The 24,771-nt window shown below is 40.4% G+C and overlaps 1 protein-coding gene and 1 long non-coding RNA gene across 5 annotated transcripts in view; both read right to left on the reverse strand.

The window, feature by feature from the left end:
• The window catches only part of LOC309638865, a 722,672-nt gene that overhangs the window by 201,903 nt on the left and 495,998 nt on the right, over window positions 1-24,771 (reverse strand). The gene's annotated exons all lie outside the window — the stretch shown is intronic.
• Window positions 1-24,771, reverse strand: part of MBOAT1 (membrane bound glycerophospholipid O-acyltransferase 1) — a 110,628-nt gene that overhangs the window by 16,542 nt on the left and 69,315 nt on the right. For 3 of the 4 annotated variants that reach the window (XM_082415196.1, XM_082415195.1, XM_082415193.1), the window contains 7 exons: window positions 17,168-17,223; window positions 15,051-15,105; window positions 13,515-13,698; window positions 11,420-11,612; window positions 6,622-6,725; window positions 4,577-4,641; window positions 2,332-2,464 (listed from right to left, as the gene is read on the reverse strand). In XM_082415196.1, the coding sequence (XP_082271322.1) occupies window positions 2,332-2,464; window positions 4,577-4,641; window positions 6,622-6,725; window positions 11,420-11,612; window positions 13,515-13,698; window positions 15,051-15,105; window positions 17,168-17,223 (790 nt within the window). The remainder of the gene's footprint in view (window positions 1-2,331; window positions 2,465-4,576; window positions 4,642-6,621; window positions 6,726-11,419; window positions 11,613-13,514; window positions 13,699-15,050; window positions 15,106-17,167; window positions 17,224-24,771) is intronic. The other variant, XM_082415194.1, reaches the window with a different exon arrangement.

A 24,771-nucleotide genomic window follows, 5' to 3' on the forward strand; every position in this document is an offset into this window, starting at 1 on the left:
TCAGATTTTTTTTTCTTTAATATCTCCCAGAGAAAAGCACTGTTGAAAAACTTGGCATATACCTTCCAAGTCCTTTTATATTCATATATATCCATATTTACGTTTCCAGTGGCGTCAATATATGTTTAGCCTGTTCTTTCATTTAGTAACATAGCATGAATGTTTTTCCATGTCATTAAATATTAATCTGATACAATTTTAATTATGGGAAAGTTAGTCTCCTATCCCCTGCTATTGTAAACAATTCTGTGATGTATACTCTTGTAGAAAAGTCTCTGCACTGTTTCCTAATTATTTCCTTTGAATAACAGTAATAATATAATAGTATAATAACATGAGCTACGATTTATTGAGTGCTTACTGTGTGCCAAGCCTGTGCCAATTCTTTATGGGTATCATCTCTGTTGACTCTCCCCACAGGCCTATCATGTAAGCATCAGTATGCCTATTTTCCAGACAAGAAAACAGCATTCTTTGAGATGGAAAATGCTGGGTCAAAGGATACTCATTTGTAGGTCTTTTGACACAGATTTGGCTCCAGAAAGACACCTAATTTCCAGATGCCAGAACCAAAGACAGAGCTGAAACAATGGCTGGCTTATAGGTAGGTCAGCCTCAAAGCAGGAAAGGCTTCCTAGGGCTGCCTGGGAAGCTGAGGGCGCCTCCTTGGCTCTGAGTTCCTCAGGACAGAGGCTAGAGGTCCATCTGTGGGCAGTACTGAAAAGCATGTAAGAGATTTTACTAGGTAACTTCCCAGGCCTGAGACACTTCATGACTGTTTGAGTTCATTCTCCTTTTGGAAAAAAAATGGAAATACTGTTCTATCAACCCTTTTCCCTCCATCTCTTACCTAACTTATTTGTGAAAAACATTTCCAGGTCACCCAAGAGGCTTTACATAAATTAATCCTTTTATACCCATTGAAATCAACTAAAGACATCTTAAGAAATAATACTCTGAAAGTATTAACAAAATTCTGGCCTTTGTTCAAGTTTGTCCTCCCATCTGTTTTTTAGTTTTGTGATCCAAGTTAGCATATGTACAGGAGAAAAGAAAATGTCTTCTGTTTTCAATGCACAAATACGTAAAATATGTACTTTAAAGTGTGCTAATCAGAATAATCAATTATCCATCTTGTTCACACATGTATCCCCACAAACCTTCTTCTAACTAAAAAATTCCATGGGCGAGGAACTTTTGTTCACTGCAATAGCCCAGCACCTACTAGCATATAGTAGGGCTCCTGAAATATTAATAGAACAGATGAATTCAAGAATGAGTGAATAGCTGAAAGAAATGGAAAAGAATTCCCACTCTACCTGTCTCTCCATTTAACAAATATGAAAATGTTATCCATTTCTATTCCCAGCACTAGACCAGGAGCAGGGGCCATATCTGTTCTACTCTCCATTTTTTCTCCAGTACCCATCACAGTACTTGGCACATACTAGGCACTCAATAAATAAATTTTTAAAATAAAAAAAAAGAATGAATGAATAGCTGTGCTGGGGCTCCTAAATCCACATCTAAAATACAGCTCAACAAATCTCATTAAAAGCTCTTGGCACCTGAATAAGGAATGCCACAATCATTATCAAGTATTGAGATGAAATAAAATTCAAAGCTCTGTATTTGACAGAATACAGTGAATTGTAATTACTTACATACATGTTCACCTCATTCTTTGAGGACAGGCATATTTTAAAATTCTGTTATTATTCTTGCTCTACAGCCAGCAAATGGCAGGAACAGTCTAGGACAAACTGAAGGCTACCCCCAAAACCTAGAGGACCAAATTTATCAAATTCACAAAGGACTTTACACAAACTAATTTAATTGGATCCAACATGAGAGTTGAGAGCAATCTTTAAGAGAACAGTTCCTATGGCTGCAATTTTACCGGTTGCTCAGAAACCAAATTATTTTTAGGTGTAGGATAATGGAAAGAGAAATTAAGTAGAGTATAAGCAAAATGAAGTTTTACAGAGCCTACGTTAATTAATAATCATTGTCACCTGTAATTAGACTGTATGTTTACAGTCTTTAATGATTAAAAATGTTTTCATCTCTTAAGGCACTAAACATTGTTCCTAAAAGTCCTTTTGTTTTGCAAACACCCCCTGCAACTAATATAAAAATAAAATGCTTAACCATTTTATGACCATAAGTTCCAATATATTTAAGTATTTCTCTAATGGGAAGACTTGTTGATTTTTCAAAACATCACTCCTACCATCACCCCCAACACCACTTCTGCTGGGACCTAAAAGACAACAAACACACAGGCATCCGATTACTAAGGAAAAGACCCCACAGCCAAAGGGAGCTTACCGTTCTGGCTGCTAGCGTGACAAGGATTCCAGTTAAGAAGGTAAAGTAGTATCCAGGGTAGACACCATGCCACAAGGCAGACAGGATGAAGGTTAGCACTGTGGGGTACCAGGGAACCCGCTCATAGCACACTCTGTGAAGACAGGAAGGTACAACGGGCCACAGGTCAAACATACCAGAAAATTCCATCTACACCTGCATCATTTTAGAACCAATCATGCAGAAATCATTTGATCCAATATTGATGGCGTGCCTGCCTCACCCTATTCAGGCACTTGCAGCGCAATCCAAGCAGCTTTGAGCTCTAGTTTTCTTAAACACTCCCAGACGGGCCATTCACAGTTCAATCTCTTTGTAATGCATGAATGTTTAACCTCCATAGGACTAAATGATCTGGACCCCACCACACACTATCAATAAAAGTCAGAGTGGTCACTTTTCCCCAACGAGAGCTCCTGCCTTATAGAAGCTTATTCCACCAATGGCCTAATCTACCAGGGATACTTATGGATAAATAAGTGCCATTGGCACTAAAACTTTTAGAATCAGGGTAAGGGTCTTTAGAAGTGAGATCCTTATTTCGCCTAAATTAATTTACTTTTCCACGCTGGCCCCAATGTCATCTAACTCATCAACACTGCAGCCTTCTCAGCTCTCTTGGCCATGACTCCAGCACAAAATCAACGGGTCAGTTACATGGCTTCTTCAGTCCTCAGTGTCTACTGGATTCCAATCCATGAATTTGCCTTACAGAGTGAGGACATTGTAAGAATCTAGAAACTGTCAGCAAATACCCTGGAGATCTTTGGCTTCTTGGTTGTTTATTAAAACGACGTGACAGGGGACTTCCTGCCAAATTCAGTCTACGGATTGCCAGTGGCACCATAGGAGCAACTACATGGCTTCCTAAATGCGAGCCCAGATGAAAAGTAAAACAGAGATCCCAACAGTTAACACCAATCCAGCCTGGCTGGGCTGTCAAAAGTAACCAAGTTCAACCCAAACTAAGGACTACGGCTCTCTCTTCATAGGAAGAAAGGGAATGCATTTGAGGAAAGAAACACAGGATGGGACTCCATTTGTAACGTTTCTTTTTGAAATGAGAGGTAGTTGGCATGGTTATTTGTTTCTTACCCTCTGTATCTTTTTGTATGAATGAAATATTCCATTTTCTAAAATGATTTTTAAATAGTTTTTTTTCATTTTTTATGTGCCCACATGTATGTTCAGTCACATAAAAAATGTTTATGTAGAACGAACTCCTAGTGGAGACTGTAGGACTCTCCATACATTGGGATGATTCAATATACAGAAAGAGGTTTATGCTAAAGTGACTTGCAAAATGAATAGCAATAACATTAAGGGCAAATTTTCAAAAACTGCATGTTCAGAGTAGTTGCATGAGTTTACTTTGTTGGAATTATTATACATTGTCTCTTCTTTTACCCCGATGTTTTAACTGATGAAAAATGCTACTTATCAAAAACAGCAGAATCAACAGCTTAATATTTTTATACTCTCCCTGCACTCATGTGATAGGAATATTCACAAGCTCAAGTTTGCCACTTCAAGGATAGCGTATCATTAGTTCCACAATAACTAATGTTTCTAATTTTGGAATGTGTAGAAAAACAAAAGGACAGAGAAACAACAAAAATACAAAGTTGAAAAGCATAAGCATTTGGGGTACCATAAAGCTTTCGATACAGGGGATAAAATAAACATAGCAATCTTCAGTGATCTGATGCTGACATTGACCCCCATGACACCTGAGCAATAGGCTCGCCTCTAGGTAAGAGGCAGCACATCATAGAGCTTAAGAGCCTGGCTCTGGAGAGACACTCATATCTATTATCTATGAGATATGGGCTCATATCTATTGCTCATTAGCTGTGTGACTTTGGGCAAGTTACATAACCCCTCTGTGCCTCACTTTCCTCATCTGTAAAATGGGGATAATAATTACCAACACCTCATGGGATCGTTATGAGGATTAAATGAGTACCTGGTACACAGTAATGGCAGTATGAAGTATTTGGTACAGTGATATAAATATGCTACATGGTGACCTTCTCAAATTAACTGTATTTCTACTTTTTCATTTACACAGCATAGATGTTAATACCAAACACAAGTGTCAGATGAGGTTACCATACCACTGGCAGACTATTGCTGTTCATCTAATGACACCCATCTAAACATATCCCAGTGCCATGAGTAATGAGGTCGTTTTTGTTTTCCTTACCGCTTTAGCCAAGTAGCTGTCTGAATATTCCAGTTTTCTAAGTACATTTTGAAACTTGTGGCAGTCTAGAAAGGAGAAAATAACACCTATCATTAGCTTTAAAAATACCCCAAGAAATGGAAAGTCCTCCCCAGAATTTCCCTGGCGGCAGATTAGACGTGCTATTTCAACAGTGACTACTGACTCAGGAGCAGATCCGCTGTTCCATCGCACACAGTCAAATTTTCTGGGGTTTATAAGATTTACTTTGCAACTAAAACTTGGCTCACAAAGTCTCAATTTTTCTCAATCTATTCTCAAATTATAGGACGACTGAAGGAATGTTTTGTAGGTTTTCCTTCCATTCTGGTGAAACACAAAATTTAAGTAATCTGAATTTTAAAACTAAATACTCTAAAATGGGATTTGCCACCGGAAAAGTTTCATCATGTGAATTTAGCACTATTACGGAGACGGCTTGAATTTAATTGTCATCTTTTCATTCTGTGGCCATCTGTAAACCAGGTCAGTCTGGTGACGTTATTCTACAAATAGCTGCACAGGTTCAAATGCTTCCAATTGTATCTAGAATAGTAAGAAGATTTTATGCATGAAGGAGTCACAATACAGAAAAGAAAACAAACATCACCCAACTGGCAATGATGCAGGTAAATCAACCATTGAGAAAGAGAGATTCCAAAATAAGTCATCAACTGGGTTTTCTCATTCAAAAGAAAAAGGAAGAAAAAAAAGACTTAATAAAGGCTGGTGGTAGAAAGCATGAAGCAAACATTTAAGAATCAGAATTCCTAACGAAGTTGAAAAGTGCAAATGTCACTGTTTTCTGTTTCAACCGTAAGAAAATCTTAGGCCACACACTGGCCTAATGTAATATGTTTGGAAGGAAGGAAGGAAGGGAGAGAGATATCAGACCAATGATGGATGGACAGACAGACTTTTGTACTATGAGTTTTTAATGTCAAAACCCTATGGAGTTTTATTTATCCATTTAGACACCTTCTACGGCTAATAAAATGCTATACACACAGCTTCAAGGTGCCTTAAATAAGACAGACTTCCTTGGTATTCTTTAGCTCCTTGCTCTATATCAACTTTATTGGAAATACAAACTTTCTCCTTCTGGTTTTCTTTTATAATAAATACATAACTCAGCCCTTTACCCAGAACACAGGTCCCCTGATGGCCTAGTTTCCACCAAATGTGGGTGGCAGGTGGTCAGTCTCCACATCCTGGGCTTCCTGCCCTCTGTGGACATCCCCTTTCTGCCCAAACTCCCCAGTGGCACTCTGCCTGCCCTGTGGCGGGTGGAAAATCAACCACCAGCAACCATGAGTCACCTGGCTGGAGAACCAACACTTCGGTATGTTGAGAATCATGCCCTTCCTCCCAACCAGCTGCCAGGAGGAAAAGGGCCCAAGACTTGGCATTTCTTTCAGCTCCTAGGGATGACAATGCCAAGGAAACCAAGAAGGATGTGGCCCCAGAGAGACCATCACTAGAGATGGAAACATATCCAGAACTGTGGTCCAAGAACAAAGCCAGCGAAAAAGAAAAACCACACTGATCCTAGTGGCCTAAAAGCTGTGCACCAATTACAATTCTTAAAAGTGAATGCATTATAAATGTTTCTAAAGGAACCACCGAGAACACTGGCAATATTGAAATCTAAATACAACTGCTAGTCTGTACCCTTGACTGACGAAAGGAGAATGTGAACAAGAGAAAATGATATCTGTACTTTCTAGTTGATAGAACAGGAATGTAAGCAACAAAAAGATTTTCCTGGCTCTTTTTCAGATTTTTCGTGTGTTGTTATTACTTGAACCATTAATACTGCCAAGAAAGTAGGCACCTTAAAAGAAAAGAAAAAAAAAAAGGAAAGAAGTTCCAAGATACAAAATGTCCCCAAGCCTGCTGGAGCCAGCATTTCCTGATAGCAGCTTTTCCTTGCACACTGATGATAAACCTCTATGCATACCACACTCACAGCAAACCATCTGCTTTATTCACAATGGCAGCTTGATTCAAAAGCATGATAAACTCACCTCAATTTTCCAGATGTTTAGGTTAGAAAGCAGATCCCAACAGAAATTTCCATTCTTATCCACTCCGCTGAACCCAAAGCCAGCTGCGTTATTCACTGCATCAGCTATGGTTTTTAAAACAACACATTAGGATGTGGAACAAAAGTCACATTGCTGCTTTAAAAGATACTAAATGTCTGTCTAGCTTTGAGATGAAGAGAGATAGTTTCCTTGGAAAAGAAACCAAAATAAATTTAAAGGACCTGGTACCATTATGAATCAGTTTTGGCTCTTGGGTGACCTCAACTTTTATTCATTCATTTTTATTCATTCACTAGCATTTAGTGAGCACCTGCTAAGTAAGAAGGAAGGTGCTAGATGCTCATAGAATGCAAAATGAAAAAAAGAGAAATGAAGAAGCAAAACAAAGAAACAGAAAGATTTAGTGACCAACTGGATATAAGGGGAGAAAGGGAAAAAGGTGAAAATACATATAAGCTCAGAGACCAGAAGATATAGGGGACTCCGTCCAAGGGCTGTCATTAAAGATGGCGGGACACAGGCTGATATCATTATATCAGGAGGAGAACCAGCTCTGAAAGAGAAATTGGAGCTCGTTCTGGACATGTTAAGCATGACATGCCAGTAGGATATCAGTTGGGGCAGCCAAGATAGTTAGAAAAATTTAGAACCTAAGAAAAAGAACGGTTCTAGAGATGTGAATTTGGGACCAGCTGCCACAGAGGCCACATGTGGACACAATGACCAAAGCCACCCTACCCACAAAGTCCAAAAGCTCCTGTGTCCATCATTACGTCACTTCACTGAACTCTATGAAAATGTCCCCCTGCTGTATTTCAGTTCTACTCAATTCCTTAATGGAATTTTTTACACTCAAAAAGAGATCTGATGAAATCAACACAGTTGTATTATGATAGCCAAAAGGCTAATTTTTTCTCTCATCTTCTTTCAAGTTCAGTCTGTTAGAATATTTTCCTAAGAAAAATAAACTAATGAAATTATAAAGTCTGAGATCTGGGGGAGAGCTCAGAGAAAACTTTCCTTCGCTAGCTCTGTTCATTCCATTTCTATGGGAGTTCAGGTCCAACTCAAGCTGGACTTCTGAAGAAAAAGCAGCCGCTCTAAGTATGCCTCCTTTCCTTTTGGCATCGTTGATGATTTAATATCGCTTATCTTATGCTTAGCTTCACTGTAAAATGATCTGGTTTCTTTTAGAAGAAAGGAGGAAAAGTACCGAGTCCTAATACATCTTTCTCCCAAGCCGACCGGAGGGAAACTCAGTGGAAAAGAAAAAGAAGAACAAAGGCAGGGTGTACCAGTTAAGAAACCAAGAGTTTTAAAATGTGTGGGCACAAACTGTGAATGACAGAAATAAACTAAACCAGGAGAGGACAAGCCCTTGAGGGTTGTGTTGACAACTAAAAACAGGGCTGGGGCTGACCATGCTGGGACCAGCATAGCAACCCAGGAATTCCCTCTCCCATCTCCAGCGTCAGATCTGAAAAAAAAAACAAAAAAAAAAACAGAAGACTAATGACTTTTTTTTTTTTTTTTTTGGTCCTTACTATTTTCCCAGGATTCTGTAAAGCATTCCACAGACATTTCTCATTTAATCACACCATTGTGAGCAAGATGGTGGTTCAGGGTGGGAATGACAGGTCTCCCGGATTCCCTTCTCCACTTGGGAACAGGGTCCATTCACAGCCTTGGGAGAGTTATCTAACTTCTAGAAACCTATTCCCCTGAGTAGAAAATGGATGTAATAACAGTACCCATTTTAAAGGGATGTTGAAAGGATTAAACCAAATTGAATATATGTAGAGTGCATAACACAGGGCCTGGCCCAAGTCAGCACTCAAGAATGGTTAGCTGCCACCATTATTATTATTACCACCCCCATCTTGCTATTAAGAAGAGTAAAGCTTAGTAATGTTACCACCTGAGTGATCTTAATGTTAAACAGTGCCAGAATCTGAATACTAGAACTCTGGCTCCACAGCCTGAGTGGCTAGGAGTCATCTGAAAGATAAATGTAAGAACCAGAAGTGGCGACTCTCGGAACTGCTGCATTTAGACGAGGTCAGAATTCCCTGCTCCCCTTAGCGCATTCTGCTACCCTGTATCCAAGACTGGTTTTTGCTTTAGAGCAGTTAGAGGTTCTAATTTCACCAGTCTAAAACTGGCTTCGCTTGCATTGTAAACGGCTCTAACATATGACTGAAGATAAATTCATTTGGACACCCATATTTTGGAATCTGTGATCTTTAGAACACAGCCTGGGCTAAAATTGAGTCTCACTAATTAGTACTAATTAGTAGAAGAAAAACAACCAACCAGCCTCGTATGCTAAGTCCAAAGAAAATAGCTGTACTCTTTCAATAGAAACGGTAAGTAGAACTAGGCTTACACAGTGCATCTCAGCTGAGATTCATCAAGAGGCCAGCTTTAAGGATTAAATTTATAATCGTGTATAATTAGTACATCAATTATATGTAAATGGTGTTTGAAGGAGCTGGATAAAACAATTATTCAGTTAAGCAGTTTAAACATTCCCTGTTACACTATTCATTGCTTCTTTACTCATAAATAATACAAAGGTTAATTTCAGACCAGCCCATGCAATCTAAACTACAACAAACTTCAAATTGAGGCCATACAAAGGAATGAAGTGTTTCTACTGAAGCTATGAGAAACAACAAAGAAAGGGCAGTGGGGGAGAATAGACAAAGAGGTAAGTCCACGGAGAAAGCTGTCCGTGGAAGGGGTCACTCCTCTATTCCAAATATCTGGGGTCACTCCGCAACGAGCAGACTGACGGCAGACACCCCTGTGCCCCGTAAGCCCCTCCCCACCCAGGTCCCCGCCAGCACAACCCACCTCGTGTTAGACTTTCCCTATGAGACTACGGAATGGCCTTTCTTTCCTCCTTAAATCAGGAGCTGCTTTAGTCCAGGAGCCAGCCCATAAGCCCTGGGATACAGAATATGGGAGCGGGAAGGGGAGGGAGAGGGGAAAAGAAAAGGAGGAAAAGTGAAGAAGTAGAAGTTAGGAAAGGAGTGAGATTCTATTACACACACACACACACACACACACACACACACACACACTCTCTCTCTCTCTCTCTCTCTCTCTCTCTCTCTCTCTCTCTCTCTCTCTCTCTCTCTCTCTCTCTCTCTCTCTCTCAAGGTTGGAGCAAAGCGAAAACTCTACTTCACATAGAAAAATATGCCCAGTATTCCATCCATAGCAGGCCTAATGCCTACCTACGAAGGAAATTATTTTTCAATAATAAAGCATCTGCAGAAAAAGGAATCAGATACAAGGAGTCTCTGGAAGCCCTCCCCAAGGACCAGTCCATGTACATTATCCCCTCTGCGATCCTACTACTGGGACAGCTCCTGACGCGTACTGCCTCGTTGGTGTACGCGTCTGTGTCCTCACAGGCTGTAACGATCTTGAGGGATGAGATATCTTACTCACCTTTGAGTTCCTCATAGCACACGGACTGGTACTCCACAAAAAAACTCCTTGAATTAAACTGAATGGGACCAGAAACAAAATTTCCCCCGCAGCAAATTTTGGAAAAGCTCTGAAGTCTCTCTCTGGTCAAGTGTAACATAAATACTGCACTAGACTGAACTTGTCTCTGAATGTTGTGACCTTTAAAAATAATTTGGACCAGGAGCAGGGAAGAAAGAGGAATGGGGGGTTATTGCTTTGTTTAATGGACAGAGTTTCTGTTTCAGGAAAAGTTCTGGAGATGGATGGTGGTGGTGATGGTTGCACAACACTGTGAATGAACTTAATGCCATTAAATCGTACACTAAAGATGGTTAAAATGGCAACTTTTACATTAGGTATATTTCACTGTAATAAAAATAATAAATGAAAAAGAAAACAGTAGCTACGAACTTGATTTGGGGGCTATAAACTTGGAGCATGAAATGAGAGAAGAGAACTCAATTAAGTGCTGTGCCCTTATGAAATATGGACTAAGCACTAGGAACTGAGTTTAATAATCTATTTGACTACATAAACCAAGTCACTGTTCCCTGACATCAAGCCCCAGGTCACTGGCAGCTAAGGTGTTAAACTTCCATTCCTGAAAGGGTTCCAAATGTGAAATAGATAGGGTTACCATGCCTTATCAAAACACTTTACCATTCTTGGTAAGTAAACAGAAGGTTTACTGCTCACTTTAGCAAAGGTTTCAACTTTTCTGGTCTAAAATTATTTAAAAGGAAAGAGATGAAAGCTTAATATTGACTAAAGTTATCTCACAGGAAAAAAAAAGTGTGATAATACCAAATTAAGTTGAACTTTCTACCTTTAAAAAAAAAAAGTCACTTGAAATCAGTTTCTTTCTAAGGCATAAAGCTTAACCAACAATTTCTTAAAGAAGAAGTGTAACCTAAATGAGCTCATGTGTTGATAAAATTAAGTCAGTGTGTATCCGGTATTACAGACAACCCAGAAAAATTACCAGAAAGCCAGATCATTCGGGAATTTTTCCCTAACTAACTATTCAAGTTTGATTGGTAGAAGCAGCAGCTTCCAGGTCTTGACGTCTGTTAATAACAACAGCCAGGATTTCTTTCCTCCTTATCACAGATAACTGAGTTTTGGGCGGCGGGAAAGAAGACGGTTAGTCTGCAAGGTAGAAAGTGACCCCGGCTCAACTGCCTTCCATCACGCACTGGACATTTTTCAGATTAGGTGATCCAAATGTTGCTCTGGCCAAGCCATCCAAGGAGTATCATTTTTCCCTCATTCATTTAGCACCCTCCAACAAACTCACCTAACGTCCAGGCAAAGTAATACTTGGGCTTCGAGGCTTGCATGACAACATATAAGTAGCAGAGTCGGGTCAGAAAGTTTGCTTTATGAACAAACCAGTCGTCAACCAAGCAGGTGACAGGGAAGGTCTTCGTAAGCGTCAAAAACAAAAGGAGAGACACCAAGGTCATGCACAATTTGTGTATCACGGCTCTCTGAAAATGGGGGGAAAAATGAGGTAACTATTCAGAAGACACTGGTATGAGGAAAACAATTTCAGCAAAGGCACATTGAGAACAAAGCCATTTCAAAGCTGCTTTGGCAATATTCTCCAGAAGGAGTAGCAAAAGGCATTCTTCCTCAGGGCACGTGTTGGATGATGGGCATTATGTGCTATATTTAGATGCAGAATACACCTCTGACACCTGAGGTGGATGGATCTAAAACAAAAGAAAACTTTTACCAGCACATTCTACCAACAAAGGGCAGGTGGTTTTATTACCCAAAACATAAGAGAAATCAGTAACATTACAGGGTGGCAATCTTCCATCAGAAAGAAGGAACCATTGGCCTTGCGGTCCTGCAGCCAGCAGAGCCAAGGAAATGGGTTTGAATCGCCAGCAAGGAGCACAGAGGCTTAGTTGGGAAGGATTATGTGCACATGATTACATGTCTGAGCCAGGACGTGGGCAGGTAGTAGAAAGCTTTAGAAAACCTTTCTAGATGGTTTACATGTAGTCTGCTCTGGGGTTAAGCTATACAGAGGTTTTAAATTCCTCTGGATGGAGTCGTCTTGCCCAGTTCCCCTGACATTCCAAACATCAACAGAATTATAGTTCCCAGCTTTATAAAAACAGACTTCTTTTACTTGTAACATAGGGATAGCAATAGCACCTCCCCCAGAGGGTGGCTTGGGGTTTCAGCATGTGAATATTTACAAGGGACTGAGAGCTGGGCTGGGCTCCCCGTTAAGCGCGCACCACGCTGAACTATGATGACACCGCTGACGGGCCAGCAGCTTGTGTGCACCAGCCCCTCCCATCCGTGTGTCCTAAGCCAAAGTGCAACCTCACCGCTTCATGTTCTCTGTGCACAAAAAATGCGAGAGTCTCCTTGGAGGGTGATGTGAAGACTCTCTGATAATGTTATTTTCCAAATACAAGTATGTGAAACGCGGCACTCCTGTGACAGATACTCCCTAGAAACACCTGTGGTTACTTTGATGTCTCCCAGCCACGGTGACCTCACTCCTAGATTATGTCAAAAAAGCCTCTGGGGCCGAGACATCTAAGTAATCATAAAGTGCAGAGGACCCAAATGTGTCAAAACTCTCCAAAAATACAAGCTTTATTAATCAATCACTTAAATTTTCAAATACTTAATGGTGCCTGATGGTAGCACTTTAAAAATATTTAAATTATCCTCAATTTCTCCCTCTCCAATGTTCCCCATTCCTTCAATTAATTACAGATTTCCCTTAAATATAGGATATTTGATCTGGATAAATTCAGCATATTTGTAACGTTCAGTGAATTAAGCCCATGTTGACTAATTTGAGGTTAATACACTTCAGATTAAAATTAAAATATTATTTAAAAAAACCACCTAAACTCTCTCAAAGTCAGTATGACCAAACTACAGGCATGCCAGTGTAAAACTGGTTTTCCTTGCCATAAAAGCAGGATCTGCAATAAAAAGCACATTTATTCTGGTCCCACTCTTTCCTCCTCCACCATTTATGACATAGTATCTTTTGGCTGTCTATGAATTTCTATTCATAAAGAGAAAACACTCATAAATTTGAATGTGTTAACAAGCACAGTCATAGGCACATTGTAGGCACTAAATATTGGCTGGTTGGCAAATGGGTTAATTGCTTCAATATTCCCAGCCAATGAGCTTCTCTGTGAAATAAACATCTGTTGCTCCAACACAGAGAACTACTGCAAATAAATACCAATATTGATATTTTAAACAAACGGGGAAAAAGTTATCGGCCAAGATTTCTGGTAAACTGTTTGGCTTTTTAATTAGAACAATTAAAAGTGACAGTCAGCCCTGGCAGCAAAGCTCTATTTTCTGGACCTCTGGGTAAATACTTGGCACTAAAAACTTACAGTGGGAGAAGGTTCTGGCAGGCTGTGGGAGCCTTTTTCCTTCCAGTTCACTTCCAGCAACTTCATGTGTATATGTCTCCCCTCAATGAAGGCTATATACTCCTTGAAATTGTTACAAGGGCCCGCTATGACACTCATGAAGTTGAGAAGGTAGCTTACGTATTCCAAAAAGGAGGGTTTTGCTCTGCGAAAATAAAGTAAAAAGTTAAAGGGTCTTCAGTCTTTGATTTTTCGTTCATATTTGCAAATATGCCGATCGTAAACACAGGTGTTGTCTTTGTGGGTTGTTAAACGCGGCATGATCCTTCCTTGTTGTGGTTCTTTAAAGATCCGTCTAAGGAGAAATCTAGTTGAAAGGAAGTTATTGAGGTGGGTGGCGCAGAGAAGGCACAGCACTCCGTGGCGCCCTCTGCTGGCCACCCACAGTTATAAACGCGGAGGGCCAGGAGTGGGCCAAAGGCAACCCTGAGGCTGGGAAATGTTCTTTCTCAGCAACCCTGGCTGTCTGTCTACCAGAGAAAAGGGTAGAACCGGTTTCCACTTGAGGCCACACAAAACTACCGCTGTGACAGCCTCTTGTCTGCTTTGGCATCCAGGCACGAGGTCCTGGACAACAGACAAGGGTAGTGGCAGGAAAAAATTGTCTAGAGACAAGTTCTGTCTCGTGTTTTAAGGGCCTTTTAAAGGGCATGCTCTTCAAGTAGGACAGAATTGTGGGGAAAGGCTTCCTCAAATGCCATTGCTAACCAGTCGCTGGAACGATGCCCTATAGCATTTATACCCCCATGATGCTTAGCAAAGAACTTGGTTCATTAGACTCTTCCAATGATACTTTCTACGTTGCTTCCAAGTCCCAATTTCTTAATGAAGGAATGGAGCTGGGACACTCTCTTACATATCCCAGTTATTTCCCGCTGCTCTCTGGTGGGAACCCTCCACCATGGCTGCACCACTCTCCCCCACGTGCTGCCCCATAAGCCATTTCTGCTCCTCTGTCAGTGTTATTCTCCTGCTTTAGACGGCCTCCCTTCCTCTCCGATACCCATCCCCTTTCTACTACGCATCAACACTGGCGAAGTCCACCTTCAGCCTTCAGCTTCCTCCTTCCTCCTATTCCCCAGCCCATATTTACCTCTCCAACCCCACTTCCTATCTCTTTTCATGCCAGCATAACCATACTGATAGGCACTGATAATCAACTGTTTCTTGACAACCCTCAGACACGTGCCCAATAAAAATAATTTTGGAATAAAGAGAACAACCCCACTGAAGGAGAATCCTGTAAAACTAACAAAATACAGAGCCATTTACCCTTTGATCTAGCACTCTCAGTTCTGGGAATCTATCCCACAGCTATACCCAAACCCATTTAAAATGACCTATGGACAACGTTATCATGGCTTACCATTTATAAGAGCCAAAGACTGGTAGACAACCCAAGTGTCCATCAATAGCAGATTCATTCAATAAACAACATTAAGGAAGATCTCTGGATACTGATACCCAAAGGGCTCAAGAATATTCTGTCAAACTTACTTTACAGCAAGCCGATGTTGCTCCGTGGAAAGATCTTCAGCCTTTCGACCTAATCCTATGAAAAGAAATATTGAGAAATAAGATGTTTTAAGTGAAGTAGATAACTTAATCCTTAAAGAGGCTTATAAAAACTCATTTGAAAGAAGTGATTCGTTTTTGTTTCATCAATCATAAACAGTCCCCGTTCTCCATTTTTTTCAGTGGATCAAAGGGCTGCCTATAAGGACACGTGTGAGGAGGAAAGTCTCTATAGGTTCTTATGAAGAGGGGAGAATTCAGGGGTTACCCCGATTTAATTCACACAGTATGAACATGGATCCCAGAGAACCCTTCACACCTCATACACTCCTTACCACACTGTATATGTTTTCATTGCTCCATGAGAGACATAAGCCTGCCTTTGCAGCCTGCACCTGCCTAACTGCCTCCCTGATTATGCTGGGTGCAGATACCTGGTATAAGCTGGGAATGCAATGGAATGGATGGGGAAAGGAATAGGGGACTTTCCTCTTCCAAAAAAACAGGAAACGTAACCCTGAATGCACGGAAAACACAAAAGAATTATCAAGAGGTTTTTCTTCTTTTAAAACTCATCCATGCCAGAAAAACTCCCAACCAAATCACATTTGTGCTTCCTATAAAATCTGTATGTTAACTAATAGTCAAGGATACTGAACTGTCATCTTAAGAGCAGAAGAAGCCGACTTTAAAACTGTATATTCAGCTAAGACTGATTAGGGTTACCGACCATCAAGGCAACTCAAAAACATGCCTAAGAGAAGGCAGAGTGTTTCTGGAATTTACTTGTTCCTCCCACACACAAGAAAAAAAAAAAAGAAAAAGGCAAATAAACATTTTGCTGCATATAAGGGATGTTCCAAAAAACAGGGTAAACTGAGAATGCTTTAAAAAGTAAATTTAGGCAAAAAGCCTATGTATTAAAAACAAAACAAAACCAAGAAGCAATGTTAATAAAAAAAAAAAAAATCACACTCACTTTTTTCTAAGATCTCATCAAATAGTACAGCTCTGGCAATCCCAGGAATTAAATTGATTTTAGCTATTGACTTACGGTGCTAATGTGAGTCTATAATGACTACCAAATGGTTTTCAGGTACAAAAATATTGACCAACTCACCCCATTTTGCCCAGGACTTTGCCAATGTGGGCACTAAAAATCTCATATCCTGGGGAACCTCTGGGTTCTGGGCAAACCAGGACATTTGCTCACCCTAGAAAGACTCCATCCTCAGAATAAAATTACTCAGTTCTCTACAGAATGACTAAATCGCCAAGTATGAACTAGGAATAAACAGGGTCAAAATGAAATTAAATCAGCTCCCCAGCTGTAAGGAAAAACAGGAAGACTCGCTAGCAGAGACTAAATCTTCCCAACCCATCAACACATAAAGAAGTTTCAACAGTCGGAAAGCATTTGCCAGAGCCGTACAAATCCGCAGAAGATACCTTTACTAATTGCACCTGGCATCTCTTAAGCCCATACTGAAACCTTCCACCTGGATGGAAGGGCCATCCTCCTTTTCCTGGAACCCAGTATTAACAGTGGAAATAATCACACTTTCTGGCCATTATCAGGAAGGGCCTGAGCGAAGAAAATGTTCAGTTTTATATAAAGAAAAGATTCTTTTTCTTCCCAGCTTTTTATAGGGTTGGGCTAATCTCATTAGATAATTTTCCAAGCTGCCGCACCCCAAAAAGTGGTTAACTAGCCAACGCTGTTTAACCTTTTATTACCTCATGAGCTTCTCAGAGATTAAACCAAAGAAAAAGGATTCCATTTCTTCGGAATGGATTTGGAAATGAGGGGCAGAGAGCACCATACATTAACTTAAATTTAAAACACTGTAAAGCTAAACAGAAAACCCACCATTCTCAATACAAACATTTTAGCCAAGACTACGGATTCAGCAGGGAAATGGTAAATAATAGCTGGGAAAGTAAAAAGCTATGATTAAAGTGGGCTGCAAATTTTTTTTACAAGATACGGCAAGATCTGTCAGCCCTTGTCTAACCTTTGGACTGTGTATACAGTAGAAAAGAAGAGCTCTGAAGGTCAGGCTCACTCTTAGAACCAAAAGGAGGGCTCTTTTTCTCACCGTCATGAACTTGGAATGCCAAGGTTGTGATCTTCTGAGTGACAATCATCAAAGGCCTAAAAGGAAGGTAGAAAACAATCAAGATTGGCAGGACTGCCACTGGAGAAAACATTTATTCCATTTCTGGGCATGGTAGTGTTTCATCTTGAAAATTATGAAATAAAACACAAAACCATGGAATTCAAACAATTTTTTTTCCCCTTCCAAATCACTTTAAATAAGTAGATAGGCAACAGTGAACAAGAAGATCACCGTAGAAACTCCCTCTTGTGTTCTTACTCAAAGCTAAGTTCTAGGACCAGTACTGCCGACATCGCCTGGAGCTTGTCAGAAACACAGACTCTCACACTCCATTCCCAGCCCAGAAAATGAGAACCTGCATTTTAACAAGATCTCCATGGAATTCAAATGCACATTTAAGTGTAAGCAGCACTGGTTTGGGAGATACCTAATCCAGTGCCCTGGTTCCACCTGGATGGATATGTATTTTGGCTTCTTCATGCTAATATGCTCTAACATGCTTTGTTCTATTTAAAGGCAATTCTTTCATTCACACATAGTAAAAGATACATTTGTAAAATGTAGCTGCCTGTAAATAAACCATTTAGTGACCAAAATAGCACCAATCTTATTTTGAAAAAAGCCATCAAATACAAGCCTAAGAAGTGACACCCATGTCAACAAGCATGTCAAGATAATTCAGTGTATACCTATATCCCCAAATATATGTATACATATAGCTGATTCACTGTAGCAGAAACTAACACAACATTGTAAAGCAATTATACTCAATGAAGATGTTAAAAAAAAATCACACCCACACAAAAAGATAATTCAATGGAAGCAATAGTCTTTTCAACAAATAGTGATGGGACAACTAGATATCCACATAAAAAGCATAAAAAAGTAACTAAAAATGGTCCAAAGACCTAAATATAAGAGCTAAACTATAAAACTGTTAGAAGAAAACACAGGCATAAATCTTCATGACCTTAGATTTGGCGATGACTTCTTAGATGTAACATCAAAAGCACAAGTAACAAAAGGAAAAAATAGATTAAATGGATATCATTAAAACTTAAAATTTTGTGCTTCAAAGGACACACACAACCAAGAAAGTGAAATTCACAGAGTGCATGAAAATATGTGCAAATCATATATCTGCTAAGGAACTCATACTAGACTATATAAAGAACACTTCCAACTCAATAATAAAAAGACAAAAGTAACAATTTAAGAATGGCCAAAGGATCTGAATGGACATTTATATTAAAAAAAGATATACAAATGGTGAATAAGCACATGAAAAGATGCTCAGTAGTAATCAACCATCAGAGAAATGCAAATCAAAACCACAATGAAATACGACTTCGCAAGCACTAGGATGACCAGAATCAAAAGCACAGATTGTGTTGACCACGAGGTGGAGAATTGGAACCCTCACACATTACTGGTGGGAATATTAAATGGTGCAGCTACCTGAGAAACAGTCTGGCAGTTCCTCAAAACGTTAAACATAGAATTACCACATGACCAAGCAATTCCACTCCTAGGTGTATACCCATGAGAAATAAAAACATGTCTACACAAAAACTTGTACATACATGTTCAGAGCAACATTATTCATAACAGCCCAAAAAGAAATAACCCAAATGTCCATCAACTGATGAATGGATAAATAAAATGTGATATGTCCCTCTAATAGAACATTATTCAGCAATAAAAACAATAAAGTACTGATACATGCTACAACATGGATAGACCTTGAAAACACTATGCTAAGTGAAAAAAGCCAGACATAAACGGCCACATATTGTATGATTCCATTTATATGAAATATCTAGACTAGGCAAATCCACAGAGAAATGGATTGCTGGTTGCCTAAGTCTGGGGGAATTGGGAGGAAATGAGGAGTGATAGCTAATGCATACAGGTTTCTTTGGGTTGGGTAGGTGATGAAAATGTTGTAAAATTAACTGTGGTAAAATGGTTACACTCTGTAAATTCACTCTGCATATGTGTTAAAACCTGCTGAATTGTATACTTTAAGTGGGTGAATTGCATTGTATGTGAATTATATCTCAGTAAAGCTGCAATTAAAATGACACCTGAAAACTGAACAGCTACACGTAAAAGAATGAAACTAGAACATTCTCTAACACCATACACAAAAATAAACTCAAAATGGATTAAAAATCTAAATGTAAGGCCAGACACTATAAAACTCTTGGAAACATAGGCAGAACAGTCTCTGACATAAATTGCAGCAAGATCTTTTTCGATCCACCTCTGAGAGTAATGAAAATAAAAATAAACAAATGGGACCTAATTAAACTTAAAAGCTTTTACACTTTGAAGTAAACTGTCAATAAAACAAAAAGAAAACCCACAGAATGGGAGAAAATATTTGCAAACGAAGCAGCTGACAAGGGATTAATCTCCAAAATATACAAATAGCACATGCAGTTCAATATCAAAAAACCAAACAACCCAATCAAAAAATGGGCAGAAGATTGGGCTTCCCTGGTGGCGCAGTGGTTGAGAATCTGCCTGCCAATGCAGGGGACACGGGTTCGAGCCCTGGTCTGGGAGGATCCCACATGCTGCGGAGCAGCTGGGCCCGTGAGCCACAACTACTGAGCCTGCGCGTCTGGAGCCTGTGCTCCGCAACAAGAGAGGCCGCGATAGTGAGAGGCCTGTGCACTGCGATGAAGAGTGGCCCCCGCTTGCCACAACTAGAGAGGGCCCTCGCACAGAAACGAAGACCCAACACAGCCAAAAATAAATAATAAATAAAATTAAAAAAAAAAAAAATGGGCAGAAGATCTAAATACACATTTCTCCAAAGAAGACATACAGATGGCCAAGAGGCACATGAAAAGCTGCTCAACATCACTAATTATTAGAGAAATGCAAATCAAAACTACAATGAGGTATCACCTCACACCGGTTAGACTGGCCATCATCAAAAAAATCTACAAACAACAAATGCTGGCGAGGGTGTGGAGAAAAGAGAACCCTCCTGCACTGTTGGTGGGAATGTAAATTGGTACAGCCACTATGGAGAACAGTATGGAGGTTCCTTAAAAAACTAAAAATAGAATTACCATATGATCCAGCAATCCCACTCCTGGGCATATATCCAGAGAAAACCATAATTCAAAATGATACATCCACCTCAATGTTCACTGCAGCACTATTTACAATAACCAGGACATGGAAGCAACCTAAATGCCCATCAATGAAGGAATGGATAAAGAAGATGTAGTGTGTACATACACACACACACACACACACACACACACACACACACACACACACACACTGGAATATTACTCAGCCATAAAAAAGAATGAAAAATGCCATTTGCAGTGACGTGGTTGGACCTAGAGATTATCATACTGAGTGAAGTAAGTCAGACAAAGACAGACAAATATCATATCGCTTATATGTGGAATCTAAAAAATGGTACAAAGGAACCTATTTACAAAACAGAATAGAGTCACAGATGTAGAAAACAAACTTGTGGTTACCAGGGAGGGTAAGGGAGGGAAGGATAAATTGGGAGACTGGGTTTGACATATACACACTACTATATGTAGAACAGATAACAGATAACTAATAAGAACTACTGAATAGCACAGGGAACTCTATTCAATACTCTGTAATGACCTATATGGGAATAAAATCTAAAAACGAGTGGATATATGTGTATGTATAACCAACTCACTTTGCTGCACAGCAGAAATGAACACAACATTGTAAATCAACTATACTCCAATAAAAAATTAATTTAAAAAAAGACATCTGTTTTTGCAATCATCTAGCCTAGCTTAGTACCTTTAATAGCTCTATCCTTGCCCAATGAGACGAGATAAAATCCCACTGCCCAACTACCCTACTTTCCTTCAAACCTTCTAAGTTTAGCCTGGTTATCTGATCTCCATTCTCATAGCTTCTTATTGAATTTGCCATCTCTGACCCGTATGGACTGATGACTCATTTACATAGAAAACTGAGGTTTGGTCAACGTCCTGTGACAGCATCTCTGGGATAAACCTAGGATGCCGCACAGCCTCTGTGCCCTGAGCTCAGGCCATGCCCAGGTGTGGCAGGATGGGATCAGACGCAAACCATCTTTAGGCCAAGGCTGATGTGTCCACTGCACTCGGCCACCTCTCTGTGAGTCCATTTTCTTTAATTCCTCTCGTTCTCATTTCCATTTTCCATCTCTTTAAAATAACAAGCATGTAATATTTTAAACTGTCAATATAAACTAATAAGATAAACTATTTTAAAGAAAGTGTCAACAAATGCCCTTTGAAATCTTAACACCTACGCCCAACTTTATATCTTATTCGTAAAAGTCCAGTGGCCAGCGTTTGAAACAAGCTTCCTAATGTTGTGTAAGGCGAAGAGAAGGAGGAGTGAGTTGTCTGACTGTGGAAGGGAGGGGTGACTTGCTCTCCAGGACTGGGGAGAAGTGGGGGGTGGCAGACAAGGGAGCCCCCAAAGTGGTCATTCTAGGGCAGCAAGACATGCTCACAGCTGACACTAATTTTGACCACTCTCTTGTATAGTGAGAAAAATAACTGCTTCCAGAACACCGAGGTTTGGGTCCTAGAAATAAGGATTACATCAAAACTTTCTACAAGAGCAATTTCATCTTACAGACAAATATATAACGTCACAGCCCATCTTCGTGATATTCAACAATACCTCCGACCCAGAATGTGTAACAGATGCCGGGAGCTGTTTTTCTCAAAAGGGACTCACACTAAGCATTACATTCAATGTAGTTGCCAAATATGACTGTTTTTGTTTGCAAAGCCTCTTTGTGCTTTTTTCCCCTGTAAGGTTGTAAGCCTGAGGAATCACTAATAGGACTTAAACTCCCAGCCTTCTTTACACAAAGCCCAGCACAAATTTTTTGTGTTTTGAGACACACATTCTGGTGACCATGCAATTTGCAAACCAAGTTCCTACATTTGATTTAATTCACAACTTCACTTTAAAAGGGTCTAAAAAATTGATATATCCATAAAGGAAATGTGTCATGGAATTAGCCTGACCTTCTGCCTCTACAGAAATGTAACATTTGTTTTCCTCTTTCTGGGGTTAGATTTAATGTATTCCATAATTAGGCACATGTTCAGCAAAGCATTTCGAGTCTATCTGCAGAAGTGGTGGGCATGAGAAAGCACCTCTCAGATTGGCTGCTGGGGGTGCGTAACTGGCTGGCTGCAGCTGCATCCTCTGACGCCACCACCTTACTGGGGCTCCTCCCACGCCTCCCTGAGGCTGCGTCCAGCCAATGACTGAGCACAGCAGGGTAGCCACGCCCCCCAGACCAGGCGTGGCGCTCCTCAGCCAGGGAATTCCAGCTCAAGGACTTATCCTTGAACTCGCTGAAACAGGCTCAGAGCTGCACTGCAGTCCAAGACCTCCCTTCCTTCCTTCCCTCTCCCATCTCAGGGGTGAGATGTGCATTTTAATCTGATGGCTCTCCCAGCCTCATCCAGTTCCCTCCCTGTTTTCCCTCACAGGTATTTCACCCAACAAATCTCATACATCTGTTCCCACGTTGGCGTCTGCTTCTCAGAGAACCCAGACTAATGCAATACACACTACTGAATATCTAGATCAATGTAAATAAGTAAAAATTACTCCATGTTCAATCTGTACCTTTGGGCCTATGTAAGAACCACATTGTTATCATTCTTTAGGGGAAAAAAATCTCCCTTTTGGGGGAAAAAATAAGAAGCTATAGATCAAATTTTGTTACCGATCATCCAGACTATACTTTTAATAATATATTGCTTCTGTTTTAAACATCTGAAGAAGTTTCTAGCAACTTAAATAAGAAGCGACTCACACATGTGATCATGGGCTTATAAAACACAACATACTGACAACTTGCAGAAAAGCAAATGGAGTTAGACTCCTCCTACATTCTTACTTTTCTGTGGGTGTAAGGAAGAGCGCCATACGCTCCTGTTCAGAGGAAGTCCATTCTGAACGCTTTTCACTGATCAATTTATTTAAACCGATGGGTAGATCAGATGCCAAACTCAGACTGCACAGCTTACTGAGATTTCAGAGTCAAATCCATAGAGTTACCGACTTAGGATAAAACTCAAATACCGGGACTTCCCTGGTGGCACAGTGGTTAAGAATCCACCTGCCAATGCAGGGGACGCGGGTTCGAGCCCTGATCCGAGAAGATCCCACATGCCGCGGAGCAACTAAGCCCGTGCGCCACAACTACTGAGCCTGCGCTCCAGAGCCCGTGAGCCACAACTACTGAGCCCATGTACCACAACTACTGAAGCCAGCGTGCCTAGAGCCCGTGCTCCACAACAAGAGAAGCCACCACAATGAGAAGCCCGCGCACCGCAACAAACAGTAGCCCCCGCTCGCCGCAACTAGAGAAAGCCCGCGCGCAGCAACGAAGACCCAATGCAGCCTAAATAAATAAATAAACAAAATTAAAAAACACTCAAATACCATCGATGTTGCATTTCAATCAAAACATAATATAATCTAAGACGTGTTTGTTGGTCTGTGATCGGAATTCATGCTTTTTCTGGCAAAAATACAAAACCCAGGAGATAGAAGCATATACTACAAGCACACGAAGGACACAGAAAGGCTCCTTGATGCAGCCAAAGGACTTCCTCAGGACAATGAGGACTTAGAAGCTTAGCTGTACTCAGATTATCCACCCCCTGAGAAGTAGGCCCTGTCCTTGGATTTTTACACACTCACCAGTCAGAGGCCCCTGCCCTTGAATCTATGGGAACCATCTGACCAATCGGAAACCAAGGTTTGAGTCCAGCAGGGTTGAGATGGGGCCACTTCTCTTTTGTCCTGTGAATTTTTTTCATGATAAAAAAAAAAAAGCTGAAGAAAAATTTTTCTTCCTGAACCTAAAATTATTAGTCTAATTTGGATAAAGAAATATAGGCGGAAATAAAGTACCGGGAAAACAGGCAGATGGAGATATGTTTAGAGTAAAAAGAAAGAACTATGCCACTCTGCTCTCCCCACCACACACACACACACACACACACACACACACACACACACACAATCAATGCCTTCTGATACAGACTTTGGGCAATTTACCAGTAGTGGTACCCATTCATCCATTTCCATTTCCCATATCAACTCCCAACAAAAGATACCCTGTTTTTAAAACACTAAGCAAAACTCTGTTTTGAGCAGTATTCCAGTATAACCTGCCTATTTTACCTTAATCTTTGGACCTTAAGTGGTTAAGTTCTCTGTCCTGGTAAAGCTGGGATGGAACAATGAGATGATGCAGTCATCAGTTAGAGGTGTCAAAAGAGCCAACCAATCACAGCTGGCTGGACAGCATCAAGCCAAATCTGACATTCAAGGATCTTATTTTCCCTAACAGGTAATTTTAGCCGCAAAATGTTATACTTTATATTTTCATCAATTCTTTGCTTATAATACAAATCCACTTACAATGCATACATACTAGGAAAGCAAGGAGTCAGGCCAGCAAGAAGTTTGACAGGATGGGAGAACCCAAGTACAGCAAACTTCCAATCAGCCGCAATCCAGGACGGGGCTGG

This window comes from Balaenoptera physalus (assembly GCF_965194825.1).
Source record: "Balaenoptera physalus genome assembly, chromosome: 11".
Classification (NCBI taxonomy): Eukaryota; Metazoa; Chordata; class Mammalia; order Artiodactyla; family Balaenopteridae; genus Balaenoptera; species Balaenoptera physalus.